The sequence below is a fragment of the Salvia hispanica genome, chromosome 2 (genome assembly GCF_029641045.1).
Source record: "Salvia hispanica isolate PSC_SH4W2 chromosome 2, Shi_PSC_v1, whole genome shotgun sequence".
Classification (NCBI taxonomy): Eukaryota; Viridiplantae; Streptophyta; class Magnoliopsida; order Lamiales; family Lamiaceae; genus Salvia; species Salvia hispanica.
Window position 1 is genome coordinate 35,851,242 of NC_142693.1, and position 17,029 is coordinate 35,868,270.

At 36.0% G+C, this 17,029-nt stretch overlaps 2 protein-coding genes across 3 annotated transcripts; both read left to right on the forward strand.

The window, feature by feature from the left end:
• Positions 1-1,972: 1,972 nt before the first annotated feature.
• LOC125193992 (uncharacterized) lies at positions 1,973-5,228 on the forward strand. Its single transcript, XM_048091980.2, has 4 exons — positions 1,973-2,164; positions 3,344-4,905; positions 4,981-5,064; positions 5,147-5,228. The coding sequence occupies exons 1-4, from the start codon at positions 1,973-1,975 to the stop codon at positions 5,226-5,228; spliced, it is 1,920 nt and encodes a 639-aa protein (XP_047947937.2).
• A 3,132-nt stretch (positions 5,229-8,360) lies between these two features.
• Positions 8,361-16,955, forward strand: LOC125215008 (calmodulin-binding protein 60 A-like). 2 transcript variants are annotated; one of them, XM_089066000.1, is made up of 10 exons: positions 8,361-8,505; positions 9,086-9,191; positions 9,409-9,461; positions 9,575-10,053; positions 10,352-10,515; positions 10,692-10,892; positions 10,994-11,171; positions 15,836-15,996; positions 16,223-16,408; positions 16,502-16,955. In XM_089066000.1, the coding sequence occupies exons 1-10, from the start codon at positions 8,438-8,440 to the stop codon at positions 16,826-16,828; spliced, it is 1,923 nt and encodes a 640-aa protein (XP_088922126.1). In that variant the 5' UTR covers positions 8,361-8,437; the 3' UTR covers positions 16,829-16,955. The 2 variants fall into 2 exon arrangements, with proteins under 2 accessions (XP_088922126.1, XP_047972242.1); XM_048116285.2 differs by lacking the exons at positions 15,836-15,996; positions 16,223-16,408; positions 16,502-16,955 and adding an exon at positions 11,241-12,002.
• The last annotated feature ends 74 nt before the right edge of the window (positions 16,956-17,029 follow it).

A 17,029-nucleotide genomic window follows, 5' to 3' on the forward strand; every position in this document is an offset into this window, starting at 1 on the left:
AGTTAATTACTAATCAGATATGATTATACCCCGTATCGCGTTTTACAAGGAATCAGCTAAGTCATTTCATAAGACATTTGGTACTACACCAATAATAAATTTACATGTGTATACTCTTTTTGAAAAAATAAAAAATAAATTAAATCCAACGTGACCTCTCTTCTTGCTCTCACTCAGAATTCAACATTCATTTCATCTTCCCCTGCAACTCCCTATGCATCTTCTTTACAAACTCTTACCGAATTGAACTTCACAAACTCATATTTGCTGTAGAAATTCTTCGAAAAGTCGAAGCTTTTATCCAAACCCGCCACTTCCACCTCCTTCCCCTCCGGTATCGCCGCCTCATTCGGCTTCACGGAGCCGTGCCGTCGCACCAACACGGCTTATATGTGCTTCACCGAAGACGGCGGCGGAAACGGCCTCTTGAAAAACCTCCTCGGCGTGCCGCTGCCTGGCGCCGGAGATCTCGCCGGAGACTTCTTGGAGAAGAGGTAATGAGCCGGGCTCGGGCTGTAGAAGGGGAAAAACGGAGACTTTTTTCCTGCTTCAACTTTTTCCTCGCTCTTGTTCTTCTCGAAGCTTCCAGAAGTTCTCCCATTCTTGCGGCTGTTCTTCGCCGGAGCTTGGTGCTCATCGTTATTCTGATTTGGGGCATAATTATCGCCAATTTCACCTGATGAAGGGCAATTGAGCTCTCTTGAGAGGGTTTGGGTCTAGAAGTGCAAACTCCCATTTCTGTTTATACACACAAAATCTCAACTTTTTTTTCTTTCTTTCTTTCTACCGGCGGCAATATGATGTTCAAAAGGTGGAGAGTTGTGAGGAAGATGGAAATGAATGTTGAATTCTGAGTGAGATGAAGAAGAGATGCCACATGGGATTTAATTTATTTCATTTTTTCAAAGAGTATACACATGTAAATTTATTATTGGTGTAGCACCAAATGTCTTATGAAATGTCTTAGCTGATCCCTTCCGCGTTTCGAATCAGAGTCCAGAGATGGAGAAAATATTCAGTGGTCCTGGCATACCACGTGGAAAAAGAGAAATTTTATTATTAGGGGTTAATTACGCTGACCTTGCGAAATTAGGGGTTAATTTCGCTGACCTTTCAGAATATGGGATCGAGGCGTGCGTATTTTTTGAAATAAGGGATTTTTGATTTTTTATCTTTTTTCTATTCTTTTTTCCTATTATTTATATCCCATCATTTATAAGTGGACTAGACTACCCTTTTCATATTTTTATTTAAATTCTAAATCAACATAATCATCTTTCATATTTTTTCGTATATTCTAAAATATCAAACAGAATCACATTTCTGTTGAGAGACGCCAAACTCCCGTCTCTTTTACTCCAGAAATTCAGACGTGCTTCCACCTATTTCCTCTACTGTGCCTCCACTCTTCACCCTTTGGTGCTTCTTTTCCTTACTCCAGGCCCGTCTCCACCCTCCTCGACGGGCGCCTCCGCCGTTCGCTGCCTGTGTCTCCACCCTTCTCTTCCCGCCGTCTCTTCAATCCAAAATAATTGTGATTATATAAGAAACCTATAAATTCATATATTCATATTTTCTGTGTTCGATGCATATGCAATATACGTATATGAATATTTATTATGTTTGTCCACATATACAGTGTACATATATTTGTTTAATATTCCATATACACGTATAAACTGTTTCAAAAAGTGAAGAATACAAGCATATATACATACGTTAAAATAGTGTTATAGCTAATAAGTTTAAATTTATTTGTGTTTGAAAATCACTTGCTTGCTTACACAATTGAAAATTTTAACGTACATTTATTTGAGATTTTGTGCTAGAGCATAATACATGTATATATATAAATACGTTTGTATGTGCAAGAGTAGAATACACATATATACATTTGTTTGCACATATATATTTGTTTGGAATTTTGTATAATTAAAATTTTTGATATATAATTCTTTTATTATTCAGTAGGATGGATCACATGGATGAAACTGATATTATTGACTGGGACAGTATAGAAACTACTCCACTTGAAGAATCACAGATTGGTGCTCCTGAGAGCTTGATGGATGAAGAAACAATGTTTGCATTTGTTGGTCTAACCTTAGAGAAACCTAGTGATGCAGCAGTAGATGGAATGAATTATGGTCCAATTGTTGATGAGGTAATGGACATCAATGACGGACCCAGAAAATCCAAATCGTGGGGTCGAAAAATAATTAATAAATATAATAAAATATTTAAATAATTATTATATATTATATTAGTAAAATTTAAATATTGCATTATTTTTTGTTTGGCAAGGTAATTAATAAATGTGAGTAACTTATTTTTAAAAATAGAAAAAACACATCAAAAACTTTATAAAATTTAGTTGTTTAGACTGTTAATTTTTTTTTAATGTTTCTTGTATCATTTATTTTATCTAAATATGCTTTTGCTAACTGTTTAAGTTTTACTATTTAGTTTTATTTGTAATTTATTTGCAACTACAAATAAAATTAAACTTAAATCCAAATTAAATCAAATCAAATCAAATTGAATAATCATACTAGTTTAGTAGTAATTGACAAAATTTAAAATATTTTACACGAATTTACTTGGACTGTATTAATCAAGTTTACACTTTGAACAAAGAAATAAAATTACGCCGCATTAATCAATATTAAAATAAAAGTAGTACTACCTAGTTTTACTAAAACAAATATAGAGCACTGCGCCGCTCTTCTTCTCCATTATCGTCTCTTCTTTTTCAAATTTTTCAAGAAACTTTTCTCTTTAGTGAAATTATTTCACCTCCCCAAGTCTCTATTCTTCTATTCTCTTCCTCTTCTCTCTTCCATGTCGACAAAGCAGCCATAGTGTGGGGTCGGAGCCGGAGCAGCCCTGGGTCGACGGCCAATTTTGGGAGGTTCTCGGAGGTATTCACGGACCGGCGGTGGGGTCGGCCGACCCCACCCGACCCCACCTGGGTCTGTCATTGGACATACCAGTTGATGACCGTATTCCTAATGAAGAGAATGTATTTTATGATATGGATGACCCTCCGATGGATGTTGGAACCATATATACAGATATGAATGATTTTAGGAAAGCAGTGAAGCAACATGCTATAAAGACTCAGTTTGAACTAGGAACATAGAAATCCAACCCAAATTTGTTCAGGGACTTCTGCAAAGCTGAGAGTTGCCCATGGTCAATTATTGCTAGGTGGATGAAAAATGAAAAGCATGTCAAGGTATATGTTAATAATATGTACTATTGATGTAACTAATATATTTATTCATTTTAAAATGTGTGCATTTTGTAAGTTGTAACTAATATTTTTGTGTCCCTGGGACAGGTTTATTTGAATAAAGGTGAGCATCTTTGTTCATCCACTGGCAGAGTAAGGACGAAGATGGCATCGTATCATTGGGTTGGAGAAAAGGCAATCCCTTTTTTAAAGAAAGATCCAAACATGGGAGCAATTAAGTTGCAAAAAGAGTTGCAGGAGAAGTATGTCACCACAATTCATTATTCTACTATATATGCCGGTATGCAGATTGCACGTGAAAATTTGTATGGAATATGGGAGGACAGTTTTGGGAATTTGTTTAACTTTAAGGCAATGGTTGAGCTTAAAATGCCAGGGAGTGTGGTTGAGATAAAGTTGAAAGAGACCGAAGACGGTGTGTACTTTCAAAGTTTTTTTTGTTGCTTCAAACCTAGTGTCAATGGCTTCCTAAATGGATGTTGGCCATATTTAAGTGTAGATGCAACGGCTCTTAATGGTAGATGGAATGGACAGCTAGCTTCAGCTACTGCATTAGATGGGCACAACTGGATATTTCCACTTGCTTTTGGGTTGTTCGAAAGTGAGACCAATGAAGAATGGATTTGGTTTATGGAGCAGCTAAAGAGGGCAATTGGAAGTCCACCTCGTTTAGCTATTTGCTCAGATGCATGCAAGGGGTTGGAGAATGCTGTTAAGGCGGTGTTTCCATGGGCAGAGCATAGAGAGTGTTTTATCCACTTGATGAAGAATTTTTCTAAGAGGTTTCAAGGTCCAATTTTTGGACACATGTATCCTGCAGCTAGGACATTTTGTCCAATTTATCATGAAAAGCTAATGCACAAGATGTACGAAGCAAGTGATAAGGTGCAACCATTCTTAGAGACATATCACAACTTGCTTTGGATGAGGAGCAAATTTTCCGAAGACATCAAATGTGACTATATTACAAACAATATTGCAGAAGTATGGAACAACTGGGTAAAGGACCTTAAGGACCTTCCAATTGCCGAGCTAGTTGACAGTTTGAGATCAAAGTTTATGGAGCTCTATGCAAGGAGGAGAGATATAGGTGAAAGATTGGAAGGCCACACCATGCTTCCAATTGTTGTTCGCCATCTCAATGTTCTTAGTAGACAATTGGGCAACTTGAAGGTTAAAGTAGGTGGTATGGGTGAGGCAGAGGTGACTGAGATCACAGATCGACACAAGGTAATTAGACATGTTGTGAATCTTGCACAACACATTTGCTCATGTAGGGAGTGGCAAGTCTCAGGGAAACCATGCCCACATGCATTAGCAGTGATAACTTCCTATAGAAATCCTAAAATGGAAGATTACCTACATCCTTACTTTTCAGTGAGTCTATTTAGGCTAGCATATACAGGGGTAATTAGCCCATTTCCCGACAAGTCTCAGTGGCCTAGCATAGACCTTGGCTTCAAGGTGTTACCTCCTTTGAAAAAAAGAGCTCCCGGCAGACAGAGGAAACAGAGGATACCTGGATGCTTGGAAGGCAAAGGAAACAAATCTAGAACAAAAAGAATGTGGCAGGTCCAATGTAAGCAATGCAAAGAGTTTGGTCATAGGATGTCATCAGCTAAATGTGTCCTTAATGGAACAAAGAAAAGGTAATTATTTGGATTGCATCTCCCCTTAATTTTATTATCTCAATCTTATTTTTGTTTTGCTTCCTTGAGTTGCAGGAAGAGCCGTGCAAAGGGACGACCGTTAGGTGGGATGCATGCTAGTACATGTCAAAGGCAAGGGGTAGTTGATGAACCAATGAGGTATTAAGAATTAAATAAGTATAATTGTTACATTGAGCCAACTGTTTTTGTATAAATTGACATTAATATCAAATATTTTCAGCCAAGTGAATTGTAGCATGGAGGTGGAGGAAAGCCTAACCCTAGAAGACGTGCATATTTTTGTGGATGATAATGTATTTTGAGGAACTAAGCTTTTGAAGAACATGTTCATGGATGACTTATACTTTTGTGGAAGTATTTTGTGGATGATCCATGTTTTTGTGGAAGTATTTTGTGGATGATCTATGTTTTTGTGGAAGTATTTTGTGAAACTATGATTTTGTGAATCCATACTTTTGTGGAAGTACTTTGTGGATGATCTATGTTTTTGTGGAAGTATTTTATGAAACTATGATTTTGTGAATCTATAATTTTGTGGAAGTAGCTGTGGAAGAGGAGTTTTGATGATTGCTTTTTTATATAAACATGTCTTTTTTAGATTTTTTGAAAAAATACTCATTAGCAAATAAATGATTCAGGATGGTATACGATTAAATATTGCCTACTTTTTCACGTAGCTTGTTAGTTAATAGGAGTAGTGATGATAAATTGTTTATGAAGAAAATTGTTATTTAATAGAAACAAGTACACACACGAAGACAATACAGAAAAGATAAGATATTCTAATCAATATTATTATATTATTGTATATGGAAAAGATTAAAAGAGAGGATATTGAGAAGATTAACAAATCTCGTAGCTGATATATTAGAGTTTAGGTGAAAATATGAAAAGGGTAGTTTAGTCCACTTATAAATGATGGGAAATAAATAATAGGAAAAAAGAATAGAAAAAAGATAAAAAATCAAAAATTCCTTATTCCGAAAAATACGCACGCCTCGATCCCAGCGAAATTAACCCCTAATTTCAAAAGGTCAGCGTAATTAACCCCTAATAATAAAATTTCTCGTGGAAAAATGATGTGGTATGTCTTTCCAATAATATTATGACAAATAAACATATACAATGAGCCAACCTCCAACTAGAAGCCTGGCTATGCAATATATGGAAGTTTTGCATATTACATATATAATAAATATAGCCATAAATAAAACACTTATCTATTTTTCCATGAACTTAAAATTTTCACATCAATTAAAAAAGCCATTGTTGCTGCTATATATTGCGAAGATTTTTTTTCAAAAATTTTAATCAACAACTTATGTGATAGAATTTGCTTTTATTTTTTATCGTTAGCACTTTTATAGTTAGTATTTCACACAAAAAGATAGTTAATAGTATAATATTGAAAATGTTTAAAAAGTTCAAAAGGTTTATTTTTATGCAATTAAAAGGAAATTATATTGGTAAAAAGATATCAACTATAATACCAATAAGAAATAATTTTATAAAACGAAATATGTAGAATTTATAATTACTTAATCAAAAAAGAACAATTATAAAGCAAAGAAAATAAAACTACACAAATAACATACCGCACATATATATATGTATCTTGCACAAGAGATAATTTTTTTTAAAATACAATTCTTACTAGTAATATTTAACATATAATTTTTTTTTAAAGTTTCAGGTTTGCACATAATAACTACTCTACAAATTTATCTTGTTGCAAGACTGAAATAAACTTATATATGAACATATTATATCGCACTAGTAGTTAAAAACATATTTACTTGACTTAAAAAAATTAAATTTTGTTCATCGATTCTGCTAAATTGTATTGTGAAGTAGTATGTTTTAATTTATATGTGTATATATTAGTATATATGGGACATGCAAAACTTCCAAATCAAATTAAATTTCTTCCGTTAGATAAGTTTATATAGTACTCCCTCCGTCCCACAAAAGATGGCACACTTTCCTTTTTAATTTGTCCTACAAAAGATGTCACATTTCCCTTTTTGGAAAAAGTTCTCTCTCACATGAATATAAAAATGATATTTTCTCTCTCCATTTAACACACAAAACAAAACCTCCTAAAATCCCGTGCCATTTTCAAAATATGCCAACTTCTCTGGGACGGAGGGAGTATTATATGTGAAATATGCAAAACTTCCATATATTGCGTGGCCATGTATGCTTCTAGTCGGAGGTTGGCTCATTGTATATGTTTATTTGTCACAATATTATTGGAAGGACATACCACGTCATCTTTCCACGTGGTATGCCAAGATCACTTAATATTTTCTCCCAGAGATGATTATATCCCACCGTTAGCAATTTTAAGTTTTTTTATTTTTATTCTATAAATACCCCCTATCCCATTTCTTTCCCAAGTGAGTCTGTAGGTCGGGGCGTACCGCACTGCGAGAGGAGTGTATTCAATCATTTACTCAGACGCGCGATCCCTCGGCCCACATCTTCGACTTCAACGCGGCATGATTGAAGAGATCTGAGCACGAAACCATTGAGGCGTAGTATTTTTAGGATTTTATTTAAGTTTGATTCTCGATGTAACTTTGTTTCCCAATATTATAATACAAACGGAAATTTGCATACTATGATATTTTCATATTTTAATTTATTTAATAGCATATTAAATAGAGAATTACAAAAAATAAAGTAAAATAATATTGATATGGAAATAAGGATAGTGTAGCATTGCAAGAAGATGGGCGGAGGGAGAAAATGCAAACATGGAAGGAGGAAAACAGAGATATGGCATCGGATTGGTTTCACCCATTGTGAATGCCCTATTGTCATCGTATTAACAATATTAAAATACTGCATTGATGAATTAACAAGTTAACAATTTAATAAAAAAAAAATAACAATTAATCACATAGCTAATTTAAGAAAAAAATAGTACTCCTCCATCCCAAGATATTAGACTCGTATATCATTTTGGGTTGTCCCAATATATTTGAGTCATTTCTATTTATGGTAAAAATTTAAGTATTTTACTACCAACTCTACTTACACCACTAAACAATACCTCCTAAATTCTCGTGACCAAAAGAAGTGAGTCTAATATCTTGGGACGGAGGGAGTAATTAATCACAATGGAGTAATATTTAAATATGTAAAGCAGGCTACCAAATCTAGGTTATCGAACAATGGCATATTATTAGTGCATTTAAGTAGTTTTGGCCGAAATTAACGTCATTGACAAGATGAAGTTGTCTTTCATTTGACCTGTTAATCAAGTTAAATTCTACTAGTACAAATTATAGAAAATTTATTTAATGCATCATATACTACCCATGTCCCATTGCATACAAATTCTACATACGCTGCAACAGACACAATGTGGCCGAAAGCGGAACGCGCTCTTTTGGGTGGGGCCCAGTTATAAACTAATGCTATATAAATGAAGATTGTACACTCAGCTTGGAAAGAAGCATTTATTGTTAAGACATTCTTCTGGAATTGCTGTTGCCGGAGAGAGATGGAGGCTGATCAAAATGGCGGCTCACCAGACCACCCAAGTTGTTCATATGTTCAAACTGTAACAAGGTAGGTCGATTTTGAGCAATTATCTCTTTGATTACGGCGTCTCTGATCTACTGATTTATTCTGCTTAACTCATTTTTCCCCATTTGGAGATGGGGTTGTGCTTTTTGCTTAACATATATATCCGTTGACTTAACTCATATTCTTGCAATCACAGCTTCTTGCTCTTGATTTAGGAGTATGTGTTTTTCTTGTCTTAGAGTTGTCTTTGCATGATTTGGCATGCTAGAGAAGATATGGATTCTCCTTATTTAAAGAGAATTGCTGTTATGATTACTTTTAGACTAAATTTTCTTTCTTTTTCGTTTCCCTTTTTTGATTGTATAGATATTATTCCAACTTTTGAGCAACTAAAAGAGCCACAGGTGGATTCAGATGCTGCCAAATTTTGTCTTTAAAGTTATTCAGCATGGAAATTTATTCTTTTTATTATTTATTGAATCATTCAATTAGCCTTGTAAATGTAAGTTGCCACAGTTGGGAATCTTTCATTTATTCATTCTTTATTTTAGTACTAAGTTTTCATTATTACTGCTGCTTTACCTTGACATGGCTCTAAGTTTCCTTACTCCCTTTACGGTAGGATACTGGGAGAAGAGAGTGGAAATATGGTGTTAAAAGCGTGTAGCCAAGTATCAAAGATGGCTAACCGAGGAGTGCCAGTTACTGACGATCTAATTCGTAGAATGGTTAGTGGCATGCACATCTTCTTTTCTATGGTTGTTAAAGAATTGATTGTTGTTAAAGGAGAATTTCTATGGATTGATGCATTGTTAAGTGACTTTGTCAACATTTGTTATATACTCCTATTATGTTATTATGTTATAAAGCCAGCCTAACCACTTGAGAAATTTATTATGGTTAATTTTCCAGTCATAATATTTTGTTCAATGTTCTTTGGTTTAGGTAATTGAGGGTTTTCAACCTGATGCAGAGAGGCTTAGGTGTAAAAGGACTTGGTGAGAATTTATGTCATTGGTTACTCGTTTTTTTCTCTTATTTTTCGATCAAGAAAAAGGCCCACACAAGTGGTTGATAACGAATTGTGGTATCGTTTTAAATGTGATGATAGGAATGAGTTTCCAGAGGAAAGGAACTTGCAGCTGAAGTTCTTAGATAATAAAGTAGCCAATACTGTGTCAGGCGAGGAGTTTAAAGGGTTAAAACAAGAGTGCCTGAAGTTGGCTCTGCTTGATTCGAACGAGCATACTGTGACCTGTGGCCCTGGATCTTCTGCAAAGGTGGATATACTACTTCTTGAGGACAATGATGATGGTGATGGTGATGAAAGTAACATGACACCTGAAAAGTTTGAGAGAAGCATTATTCAAAAAGGAGATAAGAAGAAGCCTCACTTGTCTCCTAAAAGTGTCTATATATTGCTCAAGAACGGTGTTGCAGATTTGAAAGGTATCAAGTTGGGACACGACAAAGATTGGATCAAGGTGTGTAGCTGCAGGCTGGGAGCGAGGATTGCGCAGAATCTTAAAGGAATTACGGTGCAAGAAGCATGGACTGCACCATTTAAGGTCAAAGATAAACGCGCCAAACGTATGTTCTTCGCACTCTGTGTTGAACACTTGAACTTATAATTGTATCGTTTGACTGTTCTTTACCAACTAACTCTTCATATCTACCAAACAGCTGCTTCTGTTGCCTCAAAAAATATTAAAATTAGTGTCACAGAAGTTTGAGCTCTTAGTCTCATGTACTTCTGTCATGGTCTTCAGATACCACAGTGGTTCTACTGTGTTGAGATACATAGATTATGTAAAGAACAAGACCATTAAAGTATAATCTTAGAGAAGGATGAAGAAACTTCCACATAACTGCTGGTTTCCTTTTGCAGAGTATGACAAATTTCCCTGTCCATCTCTTACTTCTGAAGTTTGGAGATTGAAGGGAATCGGCAGGACTGGCAAGCGCAGTGATAGACTGAAAGAGAAATACATCGAGACCGTGCAAGATTTTCTGTTTTGGTTCCATGTCAACCCTGAGGAGCTCCAAAACAAAGTAATAGCTCTCGTTAACTATTTATACTCGTTTGATTTATTTAGTGCGAAAACAGATTTTGTTTGCATACTCGGATCCATGCTATGTTTTGTTGCTAGTCTTTCAATTTAGGTTTAGAAATCATGGTTTATTACTTTATTAGTAGCTTCTAAAGCCAACTTGCAACACGCATACAGATCTTAAACGTCGGTGATGGCAGATGGAAGACAATAGTGAGTCATGCTCAGAAGTGCAAAATTGATTGTGAAAAGATGTTCTGTCACAGATCCTCAACCGAACCTCAAAGATGTGTTATTTATGATTGTGTGGGAAAACTCAAGGGGGATATCATGGAGTCCCAGTTTGTCGGGATTGATAATCTGTGTGCTGACAGAAAGGTGGTGTGGCCTTTGTTGTTGTGAATAGATTTATTTATGCAGTTGTGGAGTCTCCTATTCCTACTCTTACTAAATACTAATGAATTACTGACCCCTAATAGGATGATGCTCTCAAGTTACTGAGATCTGTATTAGAAAGAGCCTCTACGTTATATGATGATAAAAAGGATTTTCGATACACAATCACAAGCACCATCTGTGATTATGGGTCTCTTGGATCAAAAGAAAGAGGAGTGGTATCCAACCCTGATCCTCAATTCACCCCTCTTCATATCACAGGTCAGAGTGCATGAAAATGGTTTTGGGTGTAATATGTATCTTATATTCTTCTTCCACTTGTGTTTCCAGATTATGAGTTGGAGGGTGGTTTGGATAGTGCAGCAGGTGGTGAGATGGTTGGAGGTGGAGGTTCAAAGGAAAGCGCAACGTCAGCATTAATAGTGGAGCAGCAGTTGCCTTATGCTTATGAGTACTACCACAGCAGCCCAAACCCCATGGAGCAACAATATCTTCAGACCGAAAGTATGAGTAGACATGTTGCTTTCCAGCACCTAGCTGGAGTGTGCGGATCGAGCAGTGGTATACATTTATATGATTCACTCTCAATAATGAACTTGATTGGAGTAGAAGGTAGCACTGGCAGCCTCTTTGCAGGGTTTGATGAGTTGAGAGACTACACTTTTGGTTGTGAGCATGGCCAAATGAATACAGCGTCTGAGCTGGTTGTTCGTCGGAGAAAGAGATGGAGAACATTGTTCATTGTTTTGAAAATTAGCAAAAGGGAGGTTGTAGATGTTAGTCCGGCCCGAAAGAAACAGAGAGTTGGTTAACGATAATGTGTTGTTGTGTTCATCATCAAGGCTGGGAGAACCGGAGAAGAAATGGTAGCATTTTACGCTTCTGGATTATTGAAGCTGTTTTGTATTGTAGTTGTCAATCGAACTTAAGCAAATACTACAGTAACACATTTGCTATCCTACTCCATTCAAATGTACACTGAGGGTCTTACACCAACTGTAAAGTACTATTATGTATGTAAACTTGCTGTTTTAGCATACTTGATCTTGTAAAATAGTACTCTTACATGAGTCAGTGTTTATAATTTGTAAATTATAAATTCTCTTATCAACAAGTATGATTAAAGTAAGGGATATTGCCTCTAAATATATAAACCTTAACCTAATTCATGAATTAAATAAACGAATTGGGAACTAGGGTTCCATCTCCGTTGGCGCCAAAATTAAATTGGATTTCTTGGTTTAAACTCCAATTCATCTCTCAGCTACTAAGCAAGCGCCCCGGCATCCCTCAAACTACACAGATTCATCCCCGCCGCTTCAATCTCATTATACTCGAAGTTCCATCATAAACAAAAATAGCAATAAAGGAAAGTAGGCTAAAGAACTTCATTGTGCATGTTTTATATTGCATTTCTGATTTGATTTCTCGAATGATCAACAAGTTACAAAATAAGCTATATATATAGTCATCTACTGCAACGGACAGAACGTGCAATCTGAAACTAACTAGATCATGGTCCATCATCCTTTCTTCTAACCACCATTTCACACACGTTGTTAGTGGCCCAACAGAGCAGCTTTCCAATTCATGAGCTAAGGTGGAACTGCTTTGGATTCCTTATCTTCACAATCAATATCCACACGTGTTGCATTACATCCATATTTTTCGCTCGAGCTCGTTTCTTCATTCATCAAGTTGTGAGTAGTTTCAACACATCATTCTTCAGAGCCCATCAATCTTTTCCGTCAAATGATCGACACTCAAGCGAAACACGATCATGAAAGTTGGATTGTTGAAATTGAAGTTAGTTTTATGTTTGTCGTTGTCAATCAAACTTGATCAAATTCATAATTTGATTGGTTGGTTTTATATTCTCTAATCACACGAGGGCCCACCAAAGAAATGGATGCTCACTATTTATCATTCAAATTATGTGTGTTTTTTTCGAAGAAAACGAAAGTGCATGTAGTTATACTACTACTAAAAGACACTTCCGTTCTGGTAGGTATGCGTATGATTATCACACGAAAAGATAAGTAGTTAAATTTTTGTGATACCAAATTCTTTACTAATTTTGTTTCATCCTGAAATACTGTAAAAAAATATTTAAAATATTTGAACCCTATGTTTACGGACTCGAGTCCATGAGCGTGTGAGTCGACTCAGTCACTTGTATATATTTATCGAGGACGACTTTTAACTAACATTTTTTAACATAAAAGCCTATATTTAAATGAAGTTTAATTTGGAATGGGTGGCTGCCTTTTGCAGAAATAGTCAAACTTTTCTGCTCTATGATTTATCAAATTAAGAATTACTACTACTATAATTAACGTATTTCTTTACTTATTACGATCAAGTAATTGGGGTCGTACGGTTTAATACTAGTACATTGAGTAGTAGTATTTTTAATTTAATGTTCTTGTAAAATATCTTACTATGAGATTGTGAACGTGGTCATTATTTGTAAATTATTTCACTTTTAAGTAGTTTGAACTAATGAGTCATTGGTGTTCATTTAAGCCATGTTAATTAGTTTAGTTAAATATGCTATCATTCAATTCCAATTTGTTTGATCATTTGATGGGATAGGATTTCCTATTTAATTCGCTGAAAATGTGGTAGAAATTTCGTACAGGTTTGGAAACAACTGTGAACTGACTTAGATTAAAAAAACATGCATGCATTATCAATTTTTGTTTTGAGAGATAAATTGAGAAAAAGTCCATGCACAAATATGCACAACGGCCCCTCAATATTAAGTAGATGCGACAGATATTACTCCGTAGTTTTCTCATTTTAAAAGTTACTGTATGTATAGCGTTATTAAACAATTAAAATAAAATTATACAGTAGAATTAGAATACATGCATCGTAGTGTATAAAATGTACATACGCCTCCACAGATCGAATGTGGCGGACGCCGGACGCGGTGTTTTGAGGGCCCCACTTATTTACTGACGCTTCCTTCCGCCTTATTAAACTACTGAGTAGTCGGGAAAGATTCAACTCAGCTCAGAAACAAGCATTTTTCGTTTACCAAATTCTTGGCTAATTTTGTGTGGTTGCTGTTTTTGGAGAGAAGAGAGATGGCGCGTCATCCCAACGGCGGTGCATCAGAGCAGCCAAGTTGTTCAGATGTTCGTTTTGTTCCAACTCTTGGAAGGTATGTCGATTTGGAGCAATTATCTCTTTGATTTTGGGTGTTTTCATTTCTTGCTTTGTGTGGGTTGTGCTTATTAAAGGAGAATTGCTGGTATAATCACTTTTAGACTAAATTTCCTTTTATTTTTTTGTTTCCCTTTCTGATATGTACGGATATTGTTCCAACTTTAGAGGGTGATTATGAAATGATCATACTTTTGAGCAACAAAAAGAGGCGCAGGTGGGTTCAGATGTTGCCCAATTTTGTGTTTATGAAAGTTAGTCAAAGCGGAAGTATATTTTTATGAGTTGGTATATCTTATGATTTATTGAAATGATTCAGTTAGCCTTTTAGTTGGTAATTGCCATTTGCCACAGTTGGAATTCTTTCATCTGTTCATTCTTGATGTTACTAAGTATTACTGCTTGTTTACCTTCACATGCCTCTTACTTTCCATACTCACTTTATGATAGAATAATTGAAGAAGAGATGGAACATGTGATGTCAAGAATTTATAACCGAGCGGTTAGCCAAAATATTCCAGTTACTGATCAAGATCTAATTCGTAGAATGGTGAGTGGCTTGCACATCTCTTCTCTTCTATGTTTGTCGAATGCTATATTTCCAATTTACAAAGGATTGATTATTGTTAAAGGAGACTTGCTTTGGATTGATGCATGCAGTAAGTGTTTTCTTTTTGTCATCTCAACATCATGATTGATTATACTATATGTTAATAAAATACTATACCACTTGAGGAGCCTTTTGTCTCTCAATAGTTTAACTTGTACTATTTCAACTGCAAGGTATACCTTTCATAAAATCTTTAACTGTTGTGGATCTCAGTATTTTCCAGTCTTGAGGAATTATTATGGTTAATCTTCCAATCATGATATTTGTTCAACTCTTTGCTTTAGGTAATAGAGAGATTACAATCAGCTGAAGAGAGGCCTTTGAGTGAAGGGACTCGGTGAGAATTTATGTAATTGGTTACTCATTTTTTCTCTTATTTTGGGATCATAACACTAGTGGTTGATAACGAATTTTGGTAACGTATCTAATGTGCTGATAGGAATGAGTTTTCCGAGGAAAGGAGTCTACAGCTGAAGTTCTTAGATGATAAAGTAGCCGATACTGTGACAGGGAAGGAGCTCAAAGGGTTAAAAGGCGAGTGCCTGAAGTTGGCTCTGCTTGATCTGTACGGGCATACTGTGACCTGTGGCCCTGGATCTTCTGCAAAGGTGGAGATACTACTTCTTGAGGACAACGGTGATGGTAATGAACACAACATGACTCTTGAAATGTTTGAGAGATGCATCATTCAAAAAGGAGATACAAAGAAGCCGCACATTTCTTCTAAAAGTGGCGATATATTGCTCAAGAAGGGTGTTGCGGATTTGAATGCTATTAAGTTGGGACACAACACTGCCTGGAGTAGGTTGTGCAGCTGCAGGCTGGGGGCGAGGATTGCACAGAATCTTAAAGGAATTGCGGTGTACGATGCATGGACTGCACCATTTAAGGTCAAAGATAAGCGCACCAAACGTATGTTCTTCTCACTTAACCATCGTTTTGTTTTACTGTTCTATACCAACTAACTCTTCATATCTATCAAACGGCTGCTTCTGCTGCTGTCCAAACCTGATGCTCAACTCACCCCTCTTCATACTTCAGGTCAGATCTGCATTATATTTTATGAAAAATGTGAGTCTACCTTGTTATTTGATAAAGATGAGACATCTCTGACTAAATAATTGTTCTTCTACTTGATCTTCAGATAATGAGAAACATGCGAATCCATCTCTGTCTGATGAAGTATGGCGGTTAGATTGTATTTGGAGGCGTGGTGAGATCGATAAGCGTCTTCAAGACAACAACATCTGCACCGTGGAGGATTTTCTCATTCAACACCTCATAAATCCTCAACACCTCAAGAGTGTAACCTTTTTCTCTTGTCTTAATCTGTATTCTGTATTATACTTGTTAGTTGTTGATAAAAATCCATAAGTTTCCTCATTGTCTCCTCAGATGACAAATGAAATGATTAATTAAGGTGCAAATGAAGAATTTTGCTATCCAATATTGCCTTTGTACAAATGAAGTATTGCTAATTTGCTTCTTTCAGTTCAAAATAGGTCTAAACTAGTTTGTTGGCCTGTTGTAGATTGTGAATTCCCCAAATAAGAATTGGCAGAAGATTGTTAGTAATGCTCGAGCATGCCTAAGTAGCGAAAGGGTGTACTGTTACACAGATCCGGAGAAGAAAACAGGCATCGTCTTCAATATTCTAGGAGACATGCTAAGACTACTTCCGGATCAGACAAGCGAGCTGCAGTCAGGACAAGAAGAGGCACACATACATACACTTAATCTATTTATATTTGCTAGCATATCTATTACTATAACAATCTTACTAATCATGATTCATCACTTTGAATAACAGGCTGATGCTGATAAACTGTTAGCATCTGCTTGCCAAAATTGGGGGCAGGTAAAGGCTTTCAATGATCCGAATTCTCTTCAGCAGTACCTAGCTGGTTTAAGTCCATATATTGGCGGATCGAGCAGTAGTATGCAGTTCGAGCCGACGATTTTCTTTGAGGGCGTTGAGGAGTTCATGCGCGATGCCTTTGGTCACGAGTGGAATGCAGCAGCTGAGGTGGTTGATGGTGGGACAAAGGGATGGAAAACATTGTTCATTGTTTTGAAATTTTGGAAGAGGGTGGTTTTAGATGTTAGTCCAATCAGAAAGAAATTGAGAGTTGGTTAACGATAATGTTATCGTGGAAGGGAAGGGTAGCATTTAGAGTGCTGGATTGTTGAACTTGTCTACTTGTTTTATCAACTGTATAATTTGATTCATAATTTTAAAATTGTGGATTTATATTCTCTAATCACACGAGGGCCCACCAAAGAAATGGATGCCCCACTATTGTGTTTTTTCGAAGAAAGCGAAAAAAGACAATTCCGT

What these genes read in the sequence shown, in the direction of transcription:
- LOC125193992 (XM_048091980.2), top strand. Translation starts at nt 1,973, where the DNA reads ATGGATCACATGGATGAAACTGATATTATTGACTGGGACAGTATAGAA. An exon ending in ATGGTCCAATTGTTGATGAG is followed by an intron (nt 2,165 to 3,343) that starts GTAATGGACATC and finishes TCCCTGGGACAG; the next exon opens with GTTTATTTGAATAAAGGTGA. An exon ending in CTTAATGGAACAAAGAAAAG is followed by an intron (nt 4,906 to 4,980) that starts GTAATTATTTGG and finishes CTTGAGTTGCAG; the next exon opens with GAAGAGCCGTGCAAAGGGAC.
- LOC125215008 (XM_089066000.1), top strand. Translation starts at nt 8,438, where the DNA reads ATGGAGGCTGATCAAAATGGCGGCTCACCAGACCACCCAAGTTGTTCA. An exon ending in CAAAGATAAACGCGCCAAAC is followed by an intron (nt 10,054 to 10,351) that starts GTATGTTCTTCG and finishes TTCCTTTTGCAG; the next exon opens with AGTATGACAAATTTCCCTGT. An exon ending in TGCAGTCAGGACAAGAAGAG is followed by an intron (nt 16,409 to 16,501) that starts GCACACATACAT and finishes TTTGAATAACAG; the next exon opens with GCTGATGCTGATAAACTGTT.